The sequence below is a fragment of the Tachypleus tridentatus genome, chromosome 10 (genome assembly GCF_004210375.1).
Source record: "Tachypleus tridentatus isolate NWPU-2018 chromosome 10, ASM421037v1, whole genome shotgun sequence".
Classification (NCBI taxonomy): Eukaryota; Metazoa; Arthropoda; class Merostomata; order Xiphosura; family Limulidae; genus Tachypleus; species Tachypleus tridentatus.
The window spans coordinates 134,506,534-134,533,650 of record NC_134834.1 but is presented as its reverse complement, the minus strand read 5'-3'; the positions used below and the strand labels follow the sequence as shown (position 1 = coordinate 134,533,650).

The 27,117-nt window shown below is 32.1% G+C and overlaps 1 protein-coding gene across 2 annotated transcripts; it reads left to right on the top strand.

Annotated features, from left to right (window-relative positions):
* Positions 1-2,580: 2,580 nt before the first annotated feature.
* Positions 2,581-26,747, top strand: LOC143230369 (thiopurine S-methyltransferase-like). 2 transcript variants are annotated; one of them, XM_076463830.1, is made up of 8 exons: positions 2,581-3,042; positions 5,405-5,497; positions 15,576-15,705; positions 19,076-19,128; positions 19,547-19,621; positions 20,036-20,121; positions 20,377-20,421; positions 26,027-26,747. In XM_076463830.1, the coding sequence occupies exons 1-8, from the start codon at positions 2,960-2,962 to the stop codon at positions 26,143-26,145; spliced, it is 684 nt and encodes a 227-aa protein (XP_076319945.1). In that variant the 5' UTR covers positions 2,581-2,959; the 3' UTR covers positions 26,146-26,747. The 2 variants fall into 2 exon arrangements, with proteins under 2 accessions (XP_076319945.1, XP_076319946.1); XM_076463831.1 differs by having other exon boundaries at positions 3,002-3,122.
* The last annotated feature ends 370 nt before the right edge of the window (positions 26,748-27,117 follow it).

Here is a 27,117-nt window from a genome sequence, read left to right as displayed (position 1 = left end):
TAAAAGAAAAATGTATATAAATATATCATTATAATTACCTTTACAATTTATTTTTAGATTTTTGTTAAATATGAATATTTAACAATCTTCAAAGAGCTGTGTAATGAAATGGGCTCTGAATTCGAGGTACTTTTGTACCATTCTAACGTTCGGTGGTTGTCATGCAGATTGCTTCGAAAAATCTGAGTTCATTTTCATTTTGACGTACATGGCCGATATCTTTAATGCTCTCAACCATCTCAATCAACAGATGCAGGGCGGTGGAGTCAACATCATCAAAGCGGAAGAAAACCTGAATAACTTTCGCAAACTTTCCCCTGCTGGACGACTGTGTAAGTAAGATCGAAGATGTGTCTGAAATCGGAGACATTTCTGAACCCGGGAAACTGAAGCAAGCAATTGCCATGCACTTAGATGAGCTTCCAAAGTCTCTCGACGGATACTTCCCCATCAGAGTCATATCCAGCATGGGTGAGACAGCCGTTCACGTTTAGTGTTGCAACAGCAGATCTCAATGATGAATACCTCGACGAAATCATTGAACTTCAGCAGAGCCAGGTTCAACAGCAACTTTTCAGAACAACAACGCTCTCAACGTTTTGGTGTCACCAAATCGTAGCGTACCCTCTTATTGCTAAGAAAACCTTTGAGATACTCATACCGTTTGTTACAACGTATCTTTGCGAGCAATCCTTTTCGAGGATGGTAGACATAAAAACGAAGAAAAGGAACAAACTTTGTTCCGAAAATGATATGAGAGTGGCACTTGCCAAGGTGAAGCCGCGCATTTCTGAACTTGTCTCTGAAAGGCAACAGCAAAAGTCACATTGATTTGCAGTAAATATTCATTGAGTTATGTTTTTTGTTTTTGTGTGAAATTCATGTTTTGTTGGTTTTGTTCTTTGAACACGGTGATATTGTGTGCAACTGATGCATGGTTTATTTTGTGCACTAATAAAATATCTACTAATGTTTTGAATTTGAAAAAAATCATATTTTATTTTTCCAATTACAAAGGGTTCAGTGAAAGCAAGTACGGAACTTTCGGGATTCAGTACCTCTAACAAGGTTAAAAAACCACTGATTTATAAGAACACATTGTTTTTATTGTGAATTACATAAACTGTTTATAGGGCTTTGTGTACTTTTTAATTCTCTATAGAGTAACCAAAGCTGTTTCAGGTATGTGAATGGTGTTATGATATTGCGCCTTATTTATTATTCTCTGTTATACAGCGAACCAACTATTTAATTTATTCATTATTATTTAAGTACAAAGCTCCACAATAGGCTATCCGCGCTATGCCCACCACAAGTATAAAAATTCAGTTTGCAGCAGTGTAACTCGCAGACATATCGCTGTGCCTTTATGGGGTGACAAACTATGTAATCATTGTATATAAAGTATATGCAATAACGATTTCTCTTCTTTTTCACTGAAGGTAAAATTGAAGAGAATCTGTGACGTAGAGCCCAATGAATTCCTTGATTAGCACACCTTGAATTAACAATTTAATTTAATGGTGAATTAAAAAGGACTTAAACCCCATAAATACTATACACTCTCCACCGTTTTAAGAGATCTAATTGTATTTTTTAATTTGTTGACCCGAGCTGTACTGAGGTGCTTTGAATGGACGAAACTGTAGTCCACAATCGGCCCGGCATGGCCAAGCGTGTTAAGGCGTGCGACTCGTAATCCGAGGGTCGCGGGTTCAAATCCCGGTCGCACCAAACATGTTTGCTCTTTCAGCCGTGGGAGCGTTATAATGTGACGGTAAATCCCACTATTCGTGGGTAAAAGAGTAGCCCAAGAGTTGGCGGTGGGTGGTGATGACTAACTGCCTTCCCTCTGGTCTTACACTGCTAAAGTAAGGACGGCTAGCGCAGATAGCCCTCGAGTAGCTTTGCGCGAAATTCAAAACAAACAAACAAAGCAGTCCACAACCTACCCTATCATTGTATTCTATCATTTCTGTGAACTCCAACGTCCCCACGGCATATGGCCAATGAGAGTTACCTTTTAAAAAGTCATGATTAACTTGATGATAACCCAAAGAGATTGAAACATTAATACTTGTTTTGTTTTAAATAAAAGTTTCAATACTCATACCAGTCATCTGTCTCTACTACGTATATATTTTTTCTGAATGTTCAACTTTTAATTTATTTGTTATATGATTCGAGTTAGCTTTCATCCAGAGGAAATGCTACTTTGTGTAAATAAATTCATTTTTACAACTTTGTCAGTTTTAACTTATCATGTTATTCTTATTTTGAATAATTAGAAGCGTGAGCGGGATATTTCACCCACAAAAGCAATGTATGTGTGATATGCAGGCATAAATTTTTCATTTATTACCTGCTACATTTGTTTGTTTGAAGTTGCGCATAAAGTTACACAATGGGTTTTCTGTGCTCTACTCACCACGGCTATTGAAACCTGTTTTCCAGCATTATAAGTCCACATACGTAACGATGTGGTAATGATGGTCAACGGCTAAGTACCAGATTGTAAGTTTCAGTCATGTAAGGATAGAATACAATCTTGAAGAAAAGAAACAAAAACTAAACCAAAATGAACGTATAAATATTATATTAACAATGAAATATGGGGCAAAAACTTAAATTTTGAGCTATCAACTTATGTTTACTTTTCAAAAAAATGCCAGATGGTTAGCATGCTAACTGGGTTCAACTATCCACAGTTTGTGTTCTGTTACTGAAAAAAAAAAAAAAGTTGTTTGACACATTGAGGCTGTGATCGTATTGTTTGTTTGTTTGTTTTTCTTATAACAAAGCCACAAAGGGCTATCTGCTCAGCCCACCGAGGGGAGTGATCGTATTGTAAAAGTAATGCTCAAAGCGCAAGAGTTAATGATATCTGCTGTTTATCAGCTGTCTTCCCTCTCGTCCGAGTAAGTATAAAATTAAAAAAAAAAAAAAAATTCACATAATTATGGCTTCTCAAGACTCTTTGGACTATTGGAAGACCGCATGGGAAAAAAATAACACCAAATGGCACATGCAGGACAGACATCCGTAAGTAAAACTGGTTTAACGAAATAATTCCATACGTTCCTTAGTGAAAATTTGGGATAAAAATAACAGGATGCGTATATGTAAGTGAAATCGATTTAAATAGGAACTGTGCATTGATTATAAAGTTACACATATAAGTAAAATACAGTTAAGTAAGAACTATTCATTGATTATAAAGTTAAACGTTAAGCGTGAGAGTGAGAGTAAATTAAGTCTGTCATAACCAAAAGCGATGCATGTTAGTAATAGAATACATATAAATAGTATTATATAATTGTTAAAGATGTTCCGTGTGAGCTGGACAGTTAGTGGAATATGCTAATCGAATGTTAGGCCTATCAATTAATCGCTTATTTGTGTGAGGTGGCTGAAATAAAACAACTCTCAACATTTTTAGATACACGAGGCGTAGGCATAACACAGAGATCCCAATGGGGAATTTTTTTGTTTAACAACAAAAACCACAATAACAGTATTCTAATTATTTTGATAATTTGATTAGTTAGAAACGGTAATAATAAAACACTCTAATTTAAACTGAATATGTTCGTTAATCGTGACACTAATTGATTAAAATGAACAAATTTAATAAGGTAGAATAATGAAAAATTATAATAGAAATATTTTGGTCACTGTAGAGTTGGAATAATAAAAAAACAGTAGTAATTAAAACACCGCTTTTGTTTAGTTGGTTAGTTTTGCATATTTAATGATTTTAATTATAATTTTGATTAATTAATTATTTTACATGACAGTGATTGGTGTAGCCAATGTGTGTATTCAAATTAACCACTGCACTCTAATGTTAATAAGAAATGTGACCCAGAAGAAGTTGTACTTTGTTATTTTCATATTCAAGTCACAATCTTTCAATTGAAAAATATAAGTAACTATCGATTCAACTGTTTTAACTTCAAGATCATTATTTATCATCAATTTGTTCTTCAGTGGGGCATGTGAATCTCACATTATTCTTTCATAAGTTGCAGAAGTAATTAGGCATATAACCATTTCAGTTGAATAACTTGGTGTATGACTATGAATATTTGTTATTCATGTGGTTTCTCAATTGATCTTTAAGTGCCTTATGTTTTAGCTCTACAACCTCATTTGGTAACACGCAGTTAACTTGTTTTTATATCTTAAGTCATGTTAAAAAGTGTTTACATTTGATTTGCTAGATTTTGTTAATGTTTTAGTTTGTGTAACTATAAGAACAATATTGTTTTATGCTATATAATTTTAAAACGGCAAAGCTATTATTGTTCTTCTCCTAGCATTCTGAGTAAGCCTAGTACAGCCTTTGAATCAAATATATAGTTTTTTCCATTGAGAAGTTATCTCCTTTCATTGAAAATGCTTTACAGTAGGTAGTTACCCATTGTTACAGCCACAACGAGAAAAGTTTAGTCATAAGAAACCATGCTATGTTAGTCTTATTCTTTAAAAGGCCACATCTGCTAAATTGTTGTTGATTTCCTATTCATACAGGAAACCTTGATAAAAAATTTTATGGAGGTTTTCTTTTCAATACATTTTGTGATTTAATTTTTCCATCAAAATCTATTTTTAGTTAGTTTCATTGTTGAAAGTGGCAAAGTATTGGTAACCAAGAGATTTAATATTTATTTTAAAAACCATATTAGACAATAAATGTTTTTAATACATTAGTCTTAATGTATTAGTTACAGATTTCAAGCAGATTTGTGTAAAAATGGCATGTCAAATCTATCTGAAATGAAAGCATTGTACATCAAAATTAGTGTTATGCCTGTGATTTACAGCAAGTGTAAAGTGAGAATAAGACATCAAGTATGACAGTTTGCTTAAAGACACTTGTATGTACAGTTGTTGAAAACCAAGGATAAGATTTGTCTAAAAATATTTAGTGTGGTTCATTCACACATACACACACATTTAAGGTTGCTTAAAAGCAGTATTTTACTCTGTTAATTCATATTTTCATAATAAAACTAAAAACATTGACAAACAGACACTGTTGTTTATGAACCTTAGTTCTTGTTTACAGTAATTTCAGTAACACATTTAGATGAATTACAGTTATCCATCATAACCTTTTTAACAAGGATTGAAGTTTATTTTTAAATAGATAAAGTGCTGAATATTAATGAGAGGTGCCACTTGTGTCATAAACAGCTTTAAAGATAGACATCTGTGACTGTATTTAGGAACTTGACATCATACTTGCTAGCTCATACTTTTCTTGATGTAAGGAAGGTTTTGGCAGTGAAGTAGAAGTAGTAATGTTATTATGGCAACACATGCTTGCTTTTTTTATGTATAAGCATAAGTTTATCACTGTGAATCCCATGCCTGTAACAGATTTTATTTCTATTTTCAGGTATTTGGAAAAGTATACAGATATTCTTCTTAATGGTCGTAAGGATGTACAGATTTTCTTTCCAATGTGTGGAAAATGTGTGGACATGAAATGGTTAGAATTATAATTTTGATTTTAGCCTCTCATATTTGTAGCAATACATTTTCACAAGTGCAAGATTATTTTCATGAATAGGTACACACACTCACAGCTTAAATGATAGACAGTTTGTTGCTATCATGTATTAGAGTACTTGTGTATGTGTGTGATGTGAAAGCTGTTATGCATTTTATATTAAACACAAAGTATTTTTTGTTTTAGTAAAGCATATATAAAATCTGCCAATTGTTGTTAGAAAATTGTATAAGAGTGTATTATTTTAGGACTAATATTTTTATTCTTTCTGTTGATAAAAATCACAATTTTATATTGTGAACAGCAAGTTTAAAGTAGTTTGTAATCTTAGTTGTTGAGCTTAGTGATTAGTGAATATGCTGATTAACTGCCAGTCTTATTAATTGATGGCATTTAGTTAGTTATTAATTTTTATGAGACTAATATTTATATTTCGGTGCTCTCTTAGTCTTTTAAAGATATTTTTGAATTACCATTTTTGTAATGTGATGGACATCTTTAGGTACAACAATTTAAGATTAATATTTTCAAAATGAGAACCAAAACTCGAGCATTTTCGAATAGTTGACTTTTTCTTTTTTTTTTCTTTTTTTTTGAGAATAAAGGGTTATGTTTAATGAGTGTGATGAAATGTATAGGCTTGAATGTCAATGTCATATAAACTGGATGTTCAGTACAAGTTGGCCTTGAGAACTAGCCAATCATAACCTTGAGTTGTTTGTGTCAGATTTAATTTTGTGTCAAAGGGGCATGTAAAATTCATAGTAGTTATAAGAATTGTTTATCTTTATAGAAATTAATTAATCAATAGGAGTGTAACACATCCTCCTGATGCAGGCGACTCCCTCTGTGTGATTCTACTGAATTTTTTTCTCATTTGGCTGTGATATGTCAAGATCACATTGATTTTTTGAAATATGTTTCAGTATTGATTGAAATGTTTTGTAATTTATTCCAAAGTGTAATTGTTTTTTTTCTTCAAAAGTTTGCAAACACAAGGATAACTTGCTTTTTTTTCTTTCTAGTTTTTGTATTTATTTGTTTATTCTAACACCATTGTCTAGTTATTCATCAATAACAATGATTTCCGAAGTTTGTGTTACTACTATGGCGGCTATACCATTTGTCAGCAAACTTATATAGGCTGCAGGTGGAGAGGAAGTTGACTATGAAATTATTAGTTCTTATTGATTGTTTTATGAGTCTACCTTCTTTTTATGATACTGCTTTTTTCCACCTGAACATGCTTGGGATGATGAGGAATTTGATAGCCCTTTTGTCCATCTTATTTTTGCCATGTTTTCCTTTGTACTCTCTGCAGGATGAGCTAGGGCTAATATGGCCATGATTTCTCATGTGTGTTCTATTTTATCACTTTCTTCAATTTCTGATAATTTTTTTCCTTCCTTGTTACATAATAGCACATTCCATTTGCCATTTCTCTATGGATGTTTATCAAAGTAAGTGGAATGTTTTCTGCTGTGGGTTAGGGGTTTTCACCTGTTTGCCCCATTGTTCCTCATCTTATGGATTTCTTCACTTGGCTCTTTGATCAAGACCTTCTGTCTCCTTGATTGGGGATTATTGAGCTGCCTTATGCCATGCCTTTTTGTTTTTCTGTACTGGGTACTGTAAAGGTTTGTCCCTCCTTCCCTCTTACTACTGTTGTGTTCCTTCTAGATTGGGATGTCAGTGTGGTTTGTTTCACTGCTTTACTGTTCTTTTGTTCAGTTTTTCACTTATCTCTCAAAACTTGTTTCCTTTTTCTTTTAGTATGTGGACATCATTGGTAAGATTTATTTTTCATTAATGTTTCACCTACCCTGTATCATTCTACATATTGTTTCCCTTACCTGAATCAATATTTCCTACCCAGAACTTTGGCAGCTTGTGCATGTAATTCCAACCTATGTTTCCAGTCTGATCCAGAGAGACTAGTATGTCATGTACATGCTCTTCATTGTTCTTTTACCTGGATGGCTTCCATTCCTGCTTCTCAATTCCACTGTAAATATCCTCTATTGGTGACTTTTCTTCTTTCACTTTTATTAGTTGGTTTCAGCTTTTAGATTGACTGTCTTATTCTTTATCTTCTTCTCATAATTTCTTTGTTCCAGATGTCTTCTCATCAGATTAGACACTTTAATTTTTCCCTGATATCTCATCATTGTCGTCCGTTGGAGGAAACATTTCAATTGGGCGCATGGATCACACTATTCATTCATCTCTTGCTATCTGCATTGGTTAGCTGTTTCTTTCTTGTTTGATTATTATCTTCTACTTGTTGCCATTTTTCAGATTTCAGTGAGACTGTGACTGGGTAAGTTTTTTTTTTTTTATATTATATATAACTCTTATTTATCAGGAACATGCCCTTTGTTTTTTCTTAATGGACTGTGCTCTGTAACAAGTGATGCCTGTCCAGGTATACTTAAACTAGTGAAATCCACACTGTAAGGCTAGGATGACTTAACAGTTATAATTTCCATGACTACTAAATGCACATTGAGATGTGGTGTTCCACAAGAGTGCTTGTAGGTATTTCCTTGTGATATGTTTGCTTCATTAATATGCCTGTTCCATACCATACTAACCCATGGACTTTACCTTAAAGCAGAAGTGGATAACTGCTTATTCCTGTCATTACTTCGATTGAATAAATCAGGAATGGTCTGCTTTTCAAAACAAAGTTTTTGTGGTCACTTCTGTTGACATCCTTATAGACTCTCCATTGCATTTTCTACTCCTTTTTTTTTCTCCAGTGGAGTGTTGGAGTTGTTACCACTTTCTAGTTCCAAGCAGTTGGTGTTGTGGACATTGGAAGCATCCTCTTGAATGTGACTGATATATATGATTCAAATCATATTGAATCTATTCAGTTTAGAGTAGGGCAGTAGTTTTTGCTAATCTAAAATAATTAGATGTCTTCTGGTCTGATGTTCCATCTCTGAGTGGGTTTATCCCAGGGGATATTTTAGCTCTGGAGTGAGCCATCAAAACTGCAGCTCACCCCTTTGATTGGGATTTTTCATCCTATCCTCAAATAAATGTTGATTCTCAGTGGCTGGATTTTGGATTCAGAACTGGACCAGTCAACATAATTCTTCATACATGTATTATAAGTGTGTGTATTCCTTCCCTCAATGGAACTCGTGTTCAAAGCTGCTGTGGTTTGGGTCATGGTGGTTGCACATGCAGTTTACTTCAGTTCTTTCTCTTACACTCTTTCTTAAAGGTTTTTGTGTACAAAAGATGTTACTGCACTGGGTATGGTTCCTGTTTGATTCATTTTGAGTGATATATTTCACAATACAGGGATATTTTTATTATTCCAATCATTCAGATGTTGGATTCCCAGATTAGTAAAACATTTTGTCACTTTGTTATCGCATGCTCTGTTCACAGATTGGTGGGTATGATATCTCCTTCCAGTCTATTGAACTTGAGGTGAAGTTTGTTTGATCCTCTCTTACCCCCACTAGAAGGGTGAGTTTTGGATTGCAGTTGACTCTGCCATTATGATCCTCTTTTCTACCTCCACATTAATGTTGGCTTCAGGTGGCTGGGTTTTGCATACAGTTGACTTGCTGTGTATGGACAATAGTACAAAAGCCACTTTACATCTTGGGACACGTTGTTTTTACCTTCACCCATATTACTATCTTCAAAGGGATGGAGATTTTAATTTCAGGTGGTTTGATTCCCAGTCCAAACATTGTTCTTTTCCTTTTGGATGTGCTTCTCCCAGTTTATGTCTATGTTTGCAACACCTCTTTCAACACTTGATGTAGAGTGTAACTGGTACGGAAGAGAAGTGGTGATTGTTAAGTGATTTTCACATCTTGTATTTTAATAACAAGATAGAGGACAGCAATTTGTCTTGCCAAAAGGTGTTCTGAAGTATTTGAACCATACTGTGTAGACTTTGATGAAAAGAAGACAATTATTTAAAGCTTTGGATATGACTGAGATAACCAATAATGTAACACATTTTTTTACATGTATACTTGACTTGTTGTGAATGTATTATGTTTAAACATGAGGATTGCATGCTGTTTGTTTATTGTAAAATTTATTGCCAACAATTTGCAGACACCCACTGTAAAGGATTCTGGCCTGTGTAACAAAATTTGACAATTTTTTTTCTCAAGTATATTACCTTTTTTTCACTCTCTTATACCTATCACTAGTCTTTATTTTCTTTTTTTCTTTGGCCCTTTTTGTATAATATTGTTTTTCTCCTTCCACTGATATCTGAGTTCATGCTAAAGTTTTTTTTTTGTTTGCACTCTGCTGCCATTATGCCATGTTCTCATCAAATGGATGAAGATATTCCTTAGCTTATAACCAGTCTTAAGTCCTTTTCTAGGACTCCTGAATTTAAGGTCTCTTTTTCAGGCTTGAGGCTCCAATCCATTTTACCTCTGTTAGTCTTTTATAAGCTTGATTTCTTGCCTTTTCCTTACTCTCACTATCCTTTTACATTATCTCTTCCATCCATCTCCTTTTGGAAGCAATCCTCCATTAGTCTGAGAGGTTTTCTTTCTTTTTCTACATTTGCATGTCTTTTTCCTTGGCCTTGTCCCTTTTTGCTTAGTTAATCTATTGATGGGATTTAATAGGGAGGGACACCTTTCTTGCCTGGGTATTTTTGTTTCCTTTTTATCTCTGAGACCTTTCTCCTGCCAGTGGGTGTTTGGTTGGATACTTCAATCTTTGTAATCATGGGATGAGGTCATGTGCTATTATATTTTGTTGACTACCCTTGTATCCCATCTTTTTGAAGCTTCCTCTTTTTCAGTTGCATTATCTAAACTTCTTTCTGCTCCATGTTCTTCCATCACATTCTTGTTCTCTCATTTTTTCACTGTCTGTAGGTTTTAATGGCAATAGTCTTGTTGGTGACTGCCCTCTAAGCTTAGGAATAATGGGGACATTTTTGTCCTGATTTGTGAATCCATGAATTCTCTTTGTGCTTGACTGTTGGGTGCTATAAGTTCTTGCATTTTGTTTTCCTTTCGTCCTCTTTTGTCTTTTTGTGCCTTTCTTTCTTCCAAATAATTAAATATCTTGCTAGCATCTATTCAAGGTACTGTCAGATCTTTTGAACAAAGATATTACTGAAAAGATTTCTTGCCCTTTACAGGAATTTATTCCCATATGTTTGTCATTTCCAAGATAACTGTAGTTTGACATCTTGTCATAGATCTTTCACTTCTCAATGAATATCTCATCTTTCTTCAGTTTACCATGGATAGTTTTCTTAGCTTCTAGTATTTTTTCTCCTAGGTCTTTGGATGACCAAAGTAGGCATCTCTGAAGCTTATTTTTACATCACTATTTCTTCAACATCCATATTTTATCTTTTATTTGTACATCAAAGTTGAATTTATTAGTTCTGTGCTCTGCCTTCTGTACTGGCATCACCCCCATATTTTGTTTGTCAAAAATGCATACCTTTCTCTCATTATATTCATGACTTGGGATTAAAATTCCACCATTATATGGATGATTAATTTGTTTTAGCCTCATCCCAGTAGGATTTCTTCAACCATACCCTTCTCTTTGTTTGGGAAGTAGTTTTTGTCAGTTGGCTAGGCAAATGTAAGAAGTCTTATCTCACACCTGCCCAGTGTCTAGTTCTTTGGGTGTGTTCTTCTCTTCCTGTCTTAGCAGGGCATAGACTTCTCCACTTCATTTTCAGGGCATGGAAAGTTTGGTTTCCACATTTATATCCTTCTCTTCTCTTCCTCTTTCATGGTATTTAGCTTCAATAGTACCCCTTGTTCCTTAATTTGTGCTCATATGCATCTTTAACCCTTTTGCAACATGCTTGGTATAATATATACAAGTTTGTCTATATAAGGAACAAACTTGTTCCTTAATTTGTGCTCATATGCATCTTTAACCCTTTTGCAACATGCTTGGTATAATATATACAAGTTTGTCTACACATTTACATGTTAAGTATTTGCACTATAACTTTTGACACAGCATGCTTATCTTCACAAAATGTGATAGACTTTCAATTAAGATTATAATTCTTTTGTACACAAAAATCAGATTTGTAACAAAATATTTTTCTAAAGAATTGCTCGTAAAAAAAATATCAAGTATGTTTCATTACTTGTCCGAGTGCAAATTGATTTCTTGTTATGATTAAAAAGCTATTTTTGTTCCAGAAATCTCGAATATTATTTGCATAATCTCTAAGACCTTTTAAAAATACATTTCAAATGTTTATTTTTAATAAGACTTTATATTTTGTTATTTTCTGTACTATAACTATGTGGGTCTGTCATTTGACCAACCTTGTAATCATCATAAAAAATTAGAAATTAAATATAAATTATGCTTTTCTGATGCTAAAATGACTAAATATTATAACACAAAAATACAAATGTTTAGTTTTAAGTAGCTTGAGTCTCATAATGCCATACATATCTATATATATATTTATTATTTTTTATTATATTGACCTTCCAGTATGACTAGCTAACATTTTATATAATGTGGTACCACATGCATTCATGTTACTATGTCCAATAATATAAAACTGATCTTTAGTCTACCTGTCTTGGCTGTGTTTTAGTGGACTATTATTTTGTAGTATCCAGTAACATTTCAATTATTATACCTGTGTATATAGATTATTACTGTTTAGAACTAACTTATTAAACCTATTTTTCTTAAAATATAGAACAATAAATAAGGAAGTAAAGAAAACAATTATATTTTCTAGCTACGATGTTTGAATTTGCTTGCTTCTGGATATAGATTGCTAAGTCTTTTAAAATTTTGCACATGGAGGATATCAAACAGAATTATTTTTTTAGGTTGCACACACACACAGTTGAATAACCAAAAATAATACCATAGAATTAAACTATAATTTATTAAGCTTAGTAACTAAGATATATTTTGGTTTACAAAAATATGAAACTTTGAGCAGACTTTTTGAAATTTGGTTTGAAAGAACATAGCCCTTTCACAGAATAAAATAGCTGAAAAATCTATGAGGAGGACATTCTAAGCAGTTGATTGGTTATTCACATGTCATATATTGTAGTAAGAGGTAATGGAAAGAGGTGAACAAGGTTACTGTGTTTGATTCAGTACAGAAGCTATATCTCAGCAAAATAAAAAGATATGAGGATCTTACTTTATATTATAGTTTGTTAATATTGGTAATTTGAATTCCTAATGTGTATGAAACCATATACTTAGTATTCTGGCATCACAAACACCTAATTTTAAATAGTGCTGCATTCAACATATGTGACTCACTAAAATCTATATTTAGGTGTTATTTTTTAATATTTACTTTTTAAGTTAAGAAATTAACTCGTATAATATTAAAGTTTAAGTTTTATAATCTACAATTTAGTTCCAAAAATATTTACATAGCTTCATAAAATGGTAGTCCAATAAAATTTTGAATTCAAGTCAATAAATGAGATGACATGGGCTTTGATTTGTGACCCTTTGCAAAAAATGTTAACAGTGAACTCTACATGACAAATGGAACCTCTCTTGGGATCTCCTGTCCATCTTCTATTCACCTTGATCATACCTGGTGGTTGAAGAGGATCGATACTATGGTGGGTGTTATTATTCTTTCCTTACATCCTGGTCTTCATCCTTTTACAGATGCTTCCATGGTGGATTGGGATGTTTGTCTTAATGCTTTTAAGACACTGGCACTGGGAGGAGTCTAGACTTTGTGTCAACCTTTAGTATATTGTAGCAGTTTGTTAGGATATGGATCATTTTCTTCCAGACGATGTAGCCATTTGGTGATGATCCATTGAGACAACTTAACAGTAGTATCCTACATGAATCATTATGAAGGCATTCAGTTCACTCTCTATTTTCAAATTCTCAATTTCCTCTTTTGGTCTCATTTTCTACAAGTTTATATTGTGATTTATGTTCTGAATGCCCTGAATCTCACAGTGATTGTCTGTTAAGATCTGACCAGATATTTTCTAAGGAGTCGTCCATTGGTTTTCATGTTTTTTTAACAGCTTTGCTCTAGTTTGGGTACTCCTCACATCACTGCCTTTGTATTGGTGTCAGTGCCAAGCTTTTATTCTGTATTCTGGTCTCTTGTCATGCATAAATTAGCACCAGTAGTGGATGCATTCACTATGGACTGGCTTGATCATTTCCTTTTTACTTGTTTTTTTTGTCTCCTATTTCATTTAGGACACTTCTTGTTGAGTTCTTCTGGTAGAACCCTCTTGTCTAGTTCACTCATGGTTTTCTCTGCTGAGTCTTCTGACTTCCTCTTTCTCAGACCATTTTTTTCATTCTCATGCTTCTCTTTCTTTCATGTGGCTGTGTCATTCCTCTGATTTCATGCATAGGATTTGTCCAGTTTCTTTCATGACCATTAAGACTTTTTATGTGTGAGCCCCTCGTATGGCTTTTCAACCAGGGCTTGTCTGTCTTGACTATTGTTGGTTCCCAGACAGCTCTTGCAGTTACTTTCTGGTTTTCCTTTTTGTGTGCATGTGTGTGCACACCCCTATATCTTTTTGTTCCATTTTTCATTGTTGTTCTTTATTCCAGTTCAGATCCCAATAACCTCTGCCCTTTTCACACAGTTCATTGTTATTGGTGCACACTTTTTTTGTTTATGATTTCCATTCCTGTTTTTTACGCACTTTGTTGTCCTTCTTCTATTACTTTCACTGGACTGGTCCAGCAGCTTATCTGTTTCTCTTATTCTTTATTGGATGGAAATGCATGTTGGTATTTCCAATAAAAACTTACTTCCATTCACACTTCTTACCTTTGCTCTCCACTTTTGTTGCATCTTCTTTCTTCTCTAATATAGATGCAATTGATATTTTAAAAATTAGTATAAAGGAAGCCAGTTGCACTAGGAGGTGGTGTTACATTCTTGTTTGTGGAGGGATATTGTACTAATTTATATGTGGTTAACCATTCTGTTAGAAAAATAAAACTGTCTTAGCTGAAAATAGTCTTTTCCTGCCAAAATTTATATATGTGCCCCTTAGTTTTATATTTAAACCATTAAGTATGAAATGAGGTAGTGCATCAACACTATCAATTCCCTTAACAATCTTAAATGCCTTTTTGTTAAGAGAAGATGATTTCAGAAATCGTACCTTCTTATATGACAACCTTTCCACTCCAGGCGCCATTCTAGCTGTCCTCCGCTGAATCATTTTCAACAATTCAATATCCATTGTTAATTAAGGAACTTAAGACTGATCATAATATTCCAAATGTAACTTGATCAGTGACCTCTGCAATGAAAGTATAATATTTTTTATATTTGTATTCAGTTTCTGTAGATACAATCTACAATCTTATTTGCCCTACTACAGCTTAGATGGTTTAATAGACTGATCAACCACTACATCAATATTCTTTTCTTTCATAACAGTGTTAAGGTTATTAGCATCCCAATTATGACAATCTAGATGCATTATATTGCTTTTATTATAATCAATACCCATCTGGCATTTATTTATGCAACTTACTAAATGACCTAAATCCTTTTGTAAAGCAGTAGCATCCTTTTCACAGGTTGCAACATCCAAGACCTTAATATCATCAGCAAATGTATGTAATTTATTGACCATTCCTTCATCTATGTCATTTAATTTAAATAAAAAAAATGAAAGGTCCTAAGATTGAGCCATGACATGCCCATTTCTGACAGTAATCCAGTTTGATGCAGGTAATGGTCATTGGTAATTGATTAATTGAGTTAATTGTCCAGCTGTACTTGCTGATGATGAGGTTTTTGGTAACTGTAAGATCTTAACTCTGAATCTCTTGTAGTTGAGCAGATGTAGATGTCAGAATAATGCAGCCAAATTAACTAAAAATTAGAGAAAGAACTACTTACATCAGCTTATAAGGGAGATTTTTCGAGTTGTCTATTAAATTTGTACGATTGATCATTGTGAAATCCCTTTCATTATACTCTGATTAACATTTAGCACTTATGATGTACTTTTACAATAAAATTTCATATATTTCTTCCTCTCCACTTTATTTTGATTCCAAACATTTTCAGGTTTTATGATAATGGTCATAGAGTAGTAGGTGTGGAGTATGTGGAAAAAGCAGTAAAAGAGTTTTTTCAGGAACAAGGGTTAGAGTACGTTGTTGAGCCTGTGGAACAAATTTCTGGAAACATTTACAAGGTTAGTTTTTGTTTAATTTTTTTTTTCACTAATTATATATTATTTAATGCTTTTAAGTTGATTAATTTGATCTATGTATTTATACTAGGCATAAAGTTATTCAGTTATCCAACTACTTGTTAAATTGTTTACTAAATACTCGTTCAATGTGTGTAAGTGGAGTACAAAACATAAATTTTTTGCAGTTGTATTTTTAAATTAACCAAGGATATACAGTCTGTTTACCAATCAGTTTTATATGGTATGCTTTCAAATATTTGATTACCATGCAAATGACAAGTTTAGGCTTATGCTATAGGATAAAACATATATAGTATCCTGTAAAAAAAAAAGTTGAGCTCAAGTTTGTCTATGTGACACATGCTATATGATGAAAAATATTTAGTATCCCTCAAAAAATGTAAGCTCAAGTTTGTCTATGTGACACATGCTATATGATGAAAAATATTTAGTATCCCTCAAAAAATGTAAGCTCAAGCGTGTCTATGTGACACATGCAATATGATGAAAAATATTTAGTATCCCTCAAAAATGTAAGCTCAAACCTAACATCCATGTAACACAATAGTCAATCTTGGCTCTTGTAGTTAAATTTTTAATTTTAACTTTACTTATTATTTTGTGTGTTATCAAAACAATAACATAATGAGTATTAATCAATAGTGTTAGTTTTATCTTTCACTATTAAAGCAGATGAAATTAAAATTTGGTATAAAATTTCACTCTAACATACTTATTTTAATATTTATTAGCTTTTCTATAAGCTTTTTTTGATATAATGAAATAGTTTTTGATTTGTAGTTTTTTCGTGAATTTTATCTGCCTGGAGTGTAACTTTCTGTTTCTTTCACAGTACTGAAGTCTGAATAAGGTTACTGAAAAAGCTGTTCTATTTGTTTTTTATTATATGTAATTAATAAAAAGGTTTGCATCAAACCTCCGGTGAGCTCTGTTTTCTCATGTTTGATGTGAAAAGTCACTGTAGTTGTGGTATTTGTGGAGAGTTACAGTGGCTTAGGAGTTTCAGTTTTAGGTTTTTTTATTATTAATTAGCAACTTTAATTCTAAGTTCAGTCCAGCCTAAGCTACATAAAACTCTTCTAAAATGAAAACATTCTTTAGACAAATGCTGAATTATGAAAAACTGTAAAATATTTGGTAAAAATCAAGTTAACATAAAATAGCCAGCAAAGAAAATTATATGATATGATATTTAAGTTATGTAGTTTGAGAATAAGTCTTAATGATTATGTGTTAATATAGTATTTTCAGAATTAGCATATGATGTTTAGTTTAGCTAAATCACCTGAAAGTTTGTAATAAGGTTCAGATGTAAACTTTGGGAATAAGGCCACATTTGATATTAAACCTTCTGTGGATTATATTTACTTGTACAAAAATTCCGAGTGTTTGTTTTTTGTGCAGAATACCTCAAAACAAAGGTTATACTCTCTAACTCTTGACTCATCGTAAATGCAGTTCATTATAGATTCAATGTCATTTTACTGTTTATTTTACCTAAACTATGTTTAAAATGAGAACATCAGCATTGCTTTGATTTATCATAAACAAATTACTTTTAAACAAGTAAAATCTGAGATACTTTGAATCTTTGTCTTTTTTTACATGTGAAAATATGATTTACATGTTTCTGTACTCAAAAAGTTGCATTTTTATTTCTACATGATATTCAGCTTTTAATAAGCAATGTGAAAGTGGCAAGGTAGAAGTTTTTATAATTTTAACAGTTTTTTCAACTGTTAAACTTTTTCAAGAAGTTTTTAAGTATTTTGTATTTTTTTTCTTGTGTCTACTATATTATTTGAAGGTATTTTACACAGTTTAATTTTTTTTTTCTGTTATATTATTGTTTGTCAAAATTTTATAAATATGAAGGCTGAAGTAGAAGTACATTATTTGGAATTAGAAATTAAAATTATTGATAATGATACAAATCTAAATGTTTTTGATATATAAGATTGGTTTTGGAGTACATGGTTTACTCTCTCAATAGAAATACTCTTCACAGTTATTCAAATTTTGTAAAGTTTGTAATAAATTACAATATTTTGTTATTAATGTTGAAATATTGATAGAAAAATTAATATTTAATAGATTTAATAAATAAATCAAATAAAAAATTATAAATCTAAGAATGTATTAAATAAATATAAAGAAGTAAAAATTAAGGAAATTTTACCCAGAATTTCTGATAACTATCTTTAGTTGTTAATAAGAACATTTAAACAATTTAGCACTGTTTTGTGCAGATGAACCCCTTATCACAACTCAAGGCTTGTTTAGAGTCTGACAATTGGTAGTTACAGTGGATTTAGGGACAATGGTTGGGGGCTGGTTTAGGTAATTGGTTGGGACCCTTTATACTAGTTATAATTTGTCTAATCGGCTATTAATTAGTGCCTTACCACCTGGAATGCCAGTTTCAGGAGGTAAGTTTATTTAACTTGCATCCAAATGGTAGTACCTTATTATTTTTCTTTATTTTTTCTGTTATTTCTTTCTTCTTCTTTACTTTAGAGAGCAGTCACTCATAACTGTCTGTAGGCAGTGAAGGGTGATTATAGATGTGGGACACTGTGGGCATGAGAACCCACATCTCGCTCTCTTAATTTCTGTTTCTATTTCTTTTGATTATATTATACTTCATGTGAGACTGATGAATGGAGGTTAAGTCTGATAGTTGGTATAACCCCATGGCAATGTGGGTCATACTTTTGCAGTCATCTTGAAAACCTTAGATATGTTTTTTATCCCACATTACAGCCTGTACCCTGGGGATCCTGTCGACTAGTACAGCACTTTTGATTTTTTGTCTGGGTTTGTTTTTGTTTATAACAATTTATACATAGCTTGTTGCAGAAATTTGAAAACTTTATTCACAAAGACATACATACACTGGAATAATACTGATTTTATTATCATTGTAATTAATGTCCAGATGATAACATTTTCAATTACAAAAGCAACAGAGAAAGTTAACTGAATAATATGACTTGTGATGGTGTGATAGTCTTGTTTGTTAGGCATAGTAATAATTTTGAATCCTCATATATTGGGTTTTTTTTTTTTTTTTGTATGCATTGGAAATCAATCCATTTCTATGGAAAATGAATCAGTGCTATTTAGCTAAATAAAATGAACATCTGCCCCTCAGTGACACAGAGGTACATTTGTAGACTTGCACTGCTAGAAACACAAATACCCCATTGTGTAGCTTTGTGCTTAATTCCAAACAAACAAAAGGAACATATAATAAAACATTTATTGACATTTACTCTTCTAACTTACATTACTTTATGAATTTTAATTGAGAAAAGTACACATTTCAAGATGAAATACATTTTTTTAGACAGCTGATGGAAGAATGAAGATTTTTTGCTGTGAAATTCTGAAATTTAACAGGTAAGCCTGCAAAATAAATTAACTTTTCTTGAAAGGAAAGCATATTAAAAGTTCTCCTCATTTATTTACTATATTGTGTTATTTCCTAATACAGTAATGCTTAGACATAAACCAAAACTTTACTTATGACTATACATTGATTTAGTAGAATTTATATTTTAAGAGAAAATGTTGGAGCACGAAAGGTTTATCTGTTCATCAAATGTAATATGCCACAATCATAATTATATGTATATTTCAATAATTTATTTGGTGCAGCTTGATGTAATGTCTTGGATGTAAGGAATAAATTCTTGTGTTTCTGAAAATGGTATAGAGGTTAAAACAGAACAGTTTTTTTTCTTTCAAAAATGCATTAATTCATGTTAGTTAATTGTTTAACAAAATGAAAATCGAGCGTATATGTTTTTATATATAGAGATTGTGCTGGTTTAATGGATGTGGTGTGGGACAGAGGAGCTTTAGTAGCCATTGAAAAAACTGATCGTAAAATGTAAGTAACTGTGATTAGAGGTTTGGTAGATTTAGAGATCAGTATAATTGCAATCAATACCAAGAGCTTTACAAGTTTAGCAATGAACACTCTTAAAAAAATAATTAAGAGTAATTAGTTACAAGTAATAGGTTGTGGTAAATTACAATAAATATTGTTTGATGATTTCAATCACATTCTTTGGATGGTTGCTGAACCTTTGTCGTATGAAATTTTTGCTGTATATTAATGAAATGAAGTTTTAAAACTGTCTTATTATATATGTATTTTGGATCACAAAGCTCTTATTGTCCATTTTAAACTGTAAAGTATCAATCTTTTGTGAAATTTTCATTCATATGTATTGTTTAAGATTGTAAAGTTTATACTTTGCATTTGAACTTTAAGAAATGATTGCCGTATTTATTTTTTCAGATTTGTCAAGTTAATGCTCTCCATTTTAGCTCCAGGATATCGATATCTTTTATCAGGTTTTTGTTATGATGATTGGTTTTATTCTGGTAAGTGTTTGTGTCAAACTTATCCAAAATAGTTGTGAATAATAAGGAAGCTAAATTTGGGTAAAGTTGTGTTTTCTCACCATTAATAATCCATATTGTTTGTAAATATGCAATAATATTTAAATTTTTATTTAAAAAAAAAATCTGTTGCATCCGTTTTAAGTGCGTGATGAATAAGTTACATTTATTTATAGTAAATATATGTGGAATATTGAAGAAGGAACAAAATAATATTGACAATATTTTTTGTTACAGGCTGCCCTCGAACAGTACCTCCTGAATTAGTGCATATATTGTTTGGTGAGTTTAGTTTTGTATTTACATAATATATAAAATATTAGGTTGTCCAGAAGTAAATGTCTAAACTTTTACAATGACATTTTGAAGCTGAATATGAGTAACTTTTTGTTGGTTAATTTAATCCAACATTTGTCACTTACAAGGCATTTTAATTGTCTGCTGTTTAAACTCTACTCAGTGCAACCCTCAAGGCAGCATGGACAAAAAGGACTTTCATCTGATTTTCCTATACAACTTCAAACTTGGAAGAAAAGCTACTGAAACTACAAGGAATATCAACCAGGCATTTAGCCATGGATCTGTTACTTAATGTACAGGTTTTGACATGGAGATTAAAGTCTTAACCCTTTCGGCACTGAATAACAACTTTTAATGTTTGGCATGGTGCTGAATATATATGTTTGATACTTCAACTAATTACAGTATCAGTACTAAAAGCATGATATCTTGGCAATAACTCAACAAAAGCCCATCGAAATATTCAGTGACTGTACCCAATACTATACATGTTAAATTCAATACATAAGAATAACAGGAATAAAGGAAGGTTGCCTGCCATGCTGATCCTTCAAGTCAACTGTGGTCGTTAACTGCGTTGAAAGGGTTAAAGACCCTGAGGGTTATGGAAGGAAGCCATCCTTAGATGAAAACACATTAAGGAAAGCCACGAGACAGACCCATAAACAACAGTATGTGAGTTTGCAGAAAAGCTAGGCATAAACAAATTGAGCATTGCCAACCACTTGAGTGCAGTTGGATAGACAAAAAAAAAAAAAGGATAAGTGGGTTCTGCATGAACTGACTGAAGATCAACAAAATTGGCAATATGTGACCTGTCAAGGATGATGCTTCAAAAATTGAACAAATTGGGAATCGAGGTTCTTACTCATTCACATTATTCTCCAGACCTTTCCACTACAGATTTTAATGTTTTTCAAACACTCTGACAACTTTTTGAACAATAAACACTCTCAAAACCAGGCAGCTGCAAAAGAAGCTTTCAGGGAGCTCATTGACCGTATAAACTATAATTTCTACAGTAGGGGCATAAACAGCATCATTACACATTGGCAAAAGTGTGTTGAAGCAAATGGCGCTTACTTTGATTATACTTTTCCAAACTTTACAGTTCAAAAATGACGTTTATTTCTGGACAACCTAATATGTTAAGATGTATAACAACTTTTTTTATATGTAATTTGTAAATTATTAATACTTTAATAAAGTATTAAATGGTTTGATGTTTCAATTTATAAATATTTAGACATGTCTCTTTGTAACATGCCTTAAAAATGTAAAGTACTTCAAGAACTCTTTAAATATTTAAAATTATTTTAGAATACAAAAAAAATCTAGCTAGTTTTTATTATTTTGAGCTAGGTGTTCAGCTGAGGCATTGAATGAAAGTTCTTGTATACAACAACAAAGTGTTGTTTACAAGCTCTTATTGAGCCAGTAAAGAACATTAGATTGAAATTATTAGCAGTCTTATTTTGATATACCATTTCACTTCCTACCAATAAAAACAAACATTGTGTTTCACTAGTGCAAGTGTTGGACACTACGAGACTCAATGTTTCATAAACAACTAATGTGAATAATATTTGAATTAAGAAGTATGTCACAATTCAGCCAGCCTGATAAACTCTGGGATTGGGAGACAGACTTCTAAGCATATGCATGCAACAGATAAAATGTATTTTTTGATGATTTATGCTGTGAATTTATGGAAACTAAAAGTTGAACTAAGCAAACAGCTTGTGTTAACCCATTTTATATGGATTAAGGATCAAAGATCATGTCTTTGCATTTGTTGACTCACATTAAAAATATTATTGAATTACTATTTTATGAACTTGTATCATTAAGTTTGGTATCAAACTGTAGATTATAATTCAAATCTTCTTAAATTATTTCTTAATTTAAAAGTAAATATTGAAAAAAAAACGCACCTAAACACTCAATTTTTGTGTGTTATGTGGTATGTTGAATGCAGTACTGGTTAAAATTAGATGTTTGTGATGTCAGAATACAAAGTCTGTAGTTTTGTACAAGTTAGGAACTCAAACTACTGATACTGAAAAACTTGAATGTAAAGTAAGAACTGCCTATTTCTTCTATTTACTGAGATATCACTCGTGTACTGAATTAAACACAGTGGCCCTGTTCACCTCTTTCCACTTTTGAAAATGGTTCCCAATGTTCACTTACTTCTATATGTAACATGTGAATAACCAAGTCTAAGCTCTGAATGTCCCCCAAGTGGTTTTTTCAGCGACTTTTAAACATAATATTGCCGTCTCTTTCTTTTGAGACAAACCTTTGCACTGGTAAGTAAAGTCTTTAGCCTGTTCAAAATTTCTTATTTTTTTACCTAAATACAGGCTAATTACTAAACTTGATAAATGATAATGGAATTAGATGGTATTGATATAGTAATTTATATCAATTTATATCAATCTTTGAGGGTTAGCTTCTTGTTTTATTAATATTCTAATGTCTGATGTGATTGTATTAACACTACCATAATTGGGTTGAAGTCACTAACAGGGGCAATAAAAGTATTAAAAGTATGTTATGTGTCTTAGGGTTCTTTGAAAAGTATGGTTCTTTCAGACAGTCTTTCTTTATACAATATTTCACAGTAAAACGAAAAGTAGTTAAAATAACGTTAAATATTATACTTCCTCCATGATGACGAGAAAACCCACTTGTGGAGAAAAATATACATGTGAAAACAGCTGGTATGGGTAGAGAAAACTCTATGTAGAGTCTGTAAACATAGACGAGATACATCTACTTAACAAAGGACTCAACTTCGCAAAGCACCCAGGTACATTCCAACATTAGAAATTAAAACATGTTTATAAGACCTAGCCAGGAGACTTGTGATACTTTCTACAGAAAACAAAAACAAGATGAAGACAACCAACAGAAAGAAGACAACTTCGACAATTCTATTGACATCCAAACAGCCAAACTTCTCAGAAAGAATTAAAAACCTGTATTTTCCAAAAAACCTAAAAACATTTTAAACGATTTTTCAAAGAAGTTTTTCATAAAACCATCAACATAATTTCACAAAACAGAAAACTAAAACACAACCTTACAAAAAGAGACATTAATTCCATTAAAAACCTAAAACAAGACAAACAATTAAAAATTCTAAAGGCATATAAAAGAAACGCTATAGTCATAACGAACACGATTGAATACATCCAAAAAATGAAGAACGTTTTATCAGACACAAAGAAATTTAAACCAATACACACAAATCCAACAAAAGCACACAAAACGCAACTAAACAAAATACTACTAAAAATGAAAGAAGCCAACACAATTTCAAAAACACTACCTACCTAAGCAAGACCGACTCACGCACACCACAAATATACGGTATCCCCAAACCTCATAAACCAGATTGTCTATTACGACCAATAATGTCCACATGTGAATCGTTTAATTACAATCTTGGTAAATACATAGCATGGGCATTCTCGAAATATGTAACATCAGCCAGCTCATTCATCAAAGACTCTTTTAATTTCAAGTCTAACCTTAATCAACTTAATTATAAAGCCTTAATGGCCAGTTTCGATGTCATATCCCTCTTTACAGAAATCCCAACCGCTGAAGTCTGCAAGATAGCCTTAGAACTCTATATCCGAGACCCTAACCCATCAATAGACATTTCCAGCAACCCTCAGAAAATTAATCACGACGAAGACAAACTTTATGTTCAACAACCACAACTATGTATAAAGAAATGGCCTAAGCATGGGCAACCCAGTGTCACCAGTTCTAGACAACATTTTTATGACACAAGTTGAAACATAAGCAATTGACACAGCATTACATCCACCAGTATACTGGTACAGATATGTAGATGACACGGTTGCGAGATTCACATCTATAAAACACACACATAATTTTTTCAATCACATTAACTTTACATGTGAACAGGAAGAAAGCAATCAAATATCATTTTTAACCTCAAAATTACAAGAACCGATACACAATTTAAAACAGAAATCTACCGAAAAATCACCCATACTGGACTATACATTCTTTGGAACTCAGCACATGAAACAAAACAAAAACTCAACATACCAAGAAACCAAGTAAACATAGCCATAAAACTATGCTCACCAGATAAAATTAACAACGAAATAGACAAAATAAAATAATACTTCATCAACATCAATAAGTTTCCTTCACAAACAGTAAAAAACATTATACGCACATACCTAGACAAAAAGCAAAATCAACCAACAAAAGTAAATATATCCCACGAATTAAAAAATCACGAAATCATATACTGCTGCACACCATATATATTCCCGACATCAGCAGAAAAATAACAAACATTTGGCGAAAACTAGTAACAAAATATGACATTCCAGTTAATACCAAATTCATTCAAAAACCAGGTACAAAACTAAGGTCTATACTATGTAAAAACTACACTGACAAACACCACACCAACATTATTTATAAAATACAACGTGATAACTGCCACGACTTCTATGTTGAAGAAACAAGTAGAAAAATGGAAACCAGATTCAAAGAATGCAAAACGTCAGCTTTACACATTTTCAAACACTGCAAATTAAATAAACACAACATAACCATAGAAAACACTCAAATACTAAATAAAGAAACAAACATAAACGCAAAATTAAAAAAGCCTTAATTATACAACAACTCAAGCCCCAAATAAACCAATACAAAGGAACATCTTTATACCTATATTAATAAACATAATTCAACATCTAAGCACGCCCTCTACATCCCTACACTCAATTATACAACCACCTTCGAACATGTGGTCAGCTATCGGTCAGTAACCCTTTCTTTCTTTGTGAACCTGACGATGACCGAAGAAGATCGAAACGTTGTTCGCTCCTCTACGTAGTGTTTTCTATATCCATACTTGAAGCAACAAATAGAAACATGGAAACCAGATTCAAAGAACAAAAAAGTCACCTTCACACGTTTTCAAACCCTGCAAATCAAATAAATACAACACAATCATATAAAACACCCAAAAACTAAATAAAGAAACAAACATAAACGCAAAATTAAAGAAGCCTTACTTATACAACAACTCAAGCCAAAAAATAAGTCTATTACAAAGGAACATCTTTATTCCTATATTAATAAATATAATCAAATATCTAAATTAGTTCTCTACATTCTTACACTCAATTACACAACACCCTTTAAACATGTGGTTAGCTGTCGGTCAGTCGCCTCTTGTTTTCTTTGTGAACCTGACGATGACGTTTTTCGCTCCTCTATGTAGAGTTTTCTCTCCATACCAGCCGATTTTACTTATATATTATACTTCCTCAGTTTTTCAGCCAGTAATAATGTACTTGAACTCAGTATAGGGTGATTAGGCAGTAGTCTAGTCATGCCCCAACATTGCAAAGTCTGTGCATGTTTTTGTGGCCTGTTAGATGCTCACATATTTAACTACATATTTATTGTTGGAAACATAATCGGGAGTTTAACTTATTATGCATTAAATGTATCAAAAATAAACAAATTAAATGTTCATTTTTTGCAAGTCGTCAAGTGCAAGATTTCATTAATTTTTAAGGTAATCACTGTAATTTACAACACTTGGAAACAAGAGATGCATCAGAAAGTATGTCAGAAAGGACTGATGTTAGCCCTGTTCTGGAAAATTTCTGGTTGATCACCGAGAGGAACTTGTGATGACTCAAAGTGATGTAGAAGATGCTGAAATCATCAACAAAGTTTTGAATTCTTTGAGATTGAAATTTTGAAATGCTTTGCAATAATTATTAAATTTTTATGGTGTGACTTACAGTGCCGCTTTGAAATACCTTTTATAATAGTTTATTTTTTAAATATTGTAAAGTCAAATGTCATACTATATAAGAAGCACTTTAATATAATTATGTTTAATTAGTTGTATAAAATGGGTATTAAAGAGAAAACATCTAACGATAATAACATTTCATGTGTTTAAGTAAAACAACAGTTAAGTTTTTCTTCACAAAAACACAAACTTTATTTTGGACAACAAAAGTGAAAAACAAGCAATAAAGGCAACATGGAGTGACTTGTTTAAAATGTAAGCCTAATAATGAGTAAGACTGTTCGAATGAAATGAGTCAGACTTTACTAATGTATGTAGCAACAATATTAGGAAGTAGGTGGTGCAAAATTATTTGAATCTGGTGGATTATCACAATTTGTCATGTTGAAATTATTGTTTTTAATCCATAATTTAGTTCATCTTTGAAAAATGGTTGTTGTAGTGTAGAATGTTTAATAAACTTATGCAATAAAAACTCGAGTTTTTAATTAGCGTATTATTGGTAAAAACATTAAAATGATGTGAAAATATGCACTAGTGTGGTTGTTTGAAGGGAACTTACGGGTGAAAAGAAAAAAGTAATCATGGCAGTTGAACTGATGTGGTTATTAGTAGCTATAAAATGTTGTAAGGAAATCGAGCGTTCCAAAATGATCTTGCAATTTTAACTATACAATGAAGAAAATATAAATAAACAAATAAACTACATGTATACATTATCAAATTGAGTTAATATTTTTACCCAATTAGACTCTTATATTTACACAACTCAACTATTTATTACTGAAGAGAAAGCTTTCAATGTCTATTTCAATTCCATGTTTTCGGGTATAATAGTTTTATAT

What these genes read in the sequence shown, in the direction of transcription:
- LOC143230369 (XM_076463830.1), top strand. Translation starts at nt 2,960, where the DNA reads ATGGCTTCTCAAGACTCTTTGGACTATTGGAAGACCGCATGGGAAAAA. An exon ending in GAAAAAACTGATCGTAAAAT is followed by an intron (nt 19,622 to 20,035) that starts GTAAGTAACTGT and finishes TTATTTTTTCAG; the next exon opens with ATTTGTCAAGTTAATGCTCT. An exon ending in ATTAGTGCATATATTGTTTG is followed by an intron (nt 20,422 to 26,026) that starts GTGAGTTTAGTT and finishes TTAATTTTTAAG; the next exon opens with GTAATCACTGTAATTTACAA.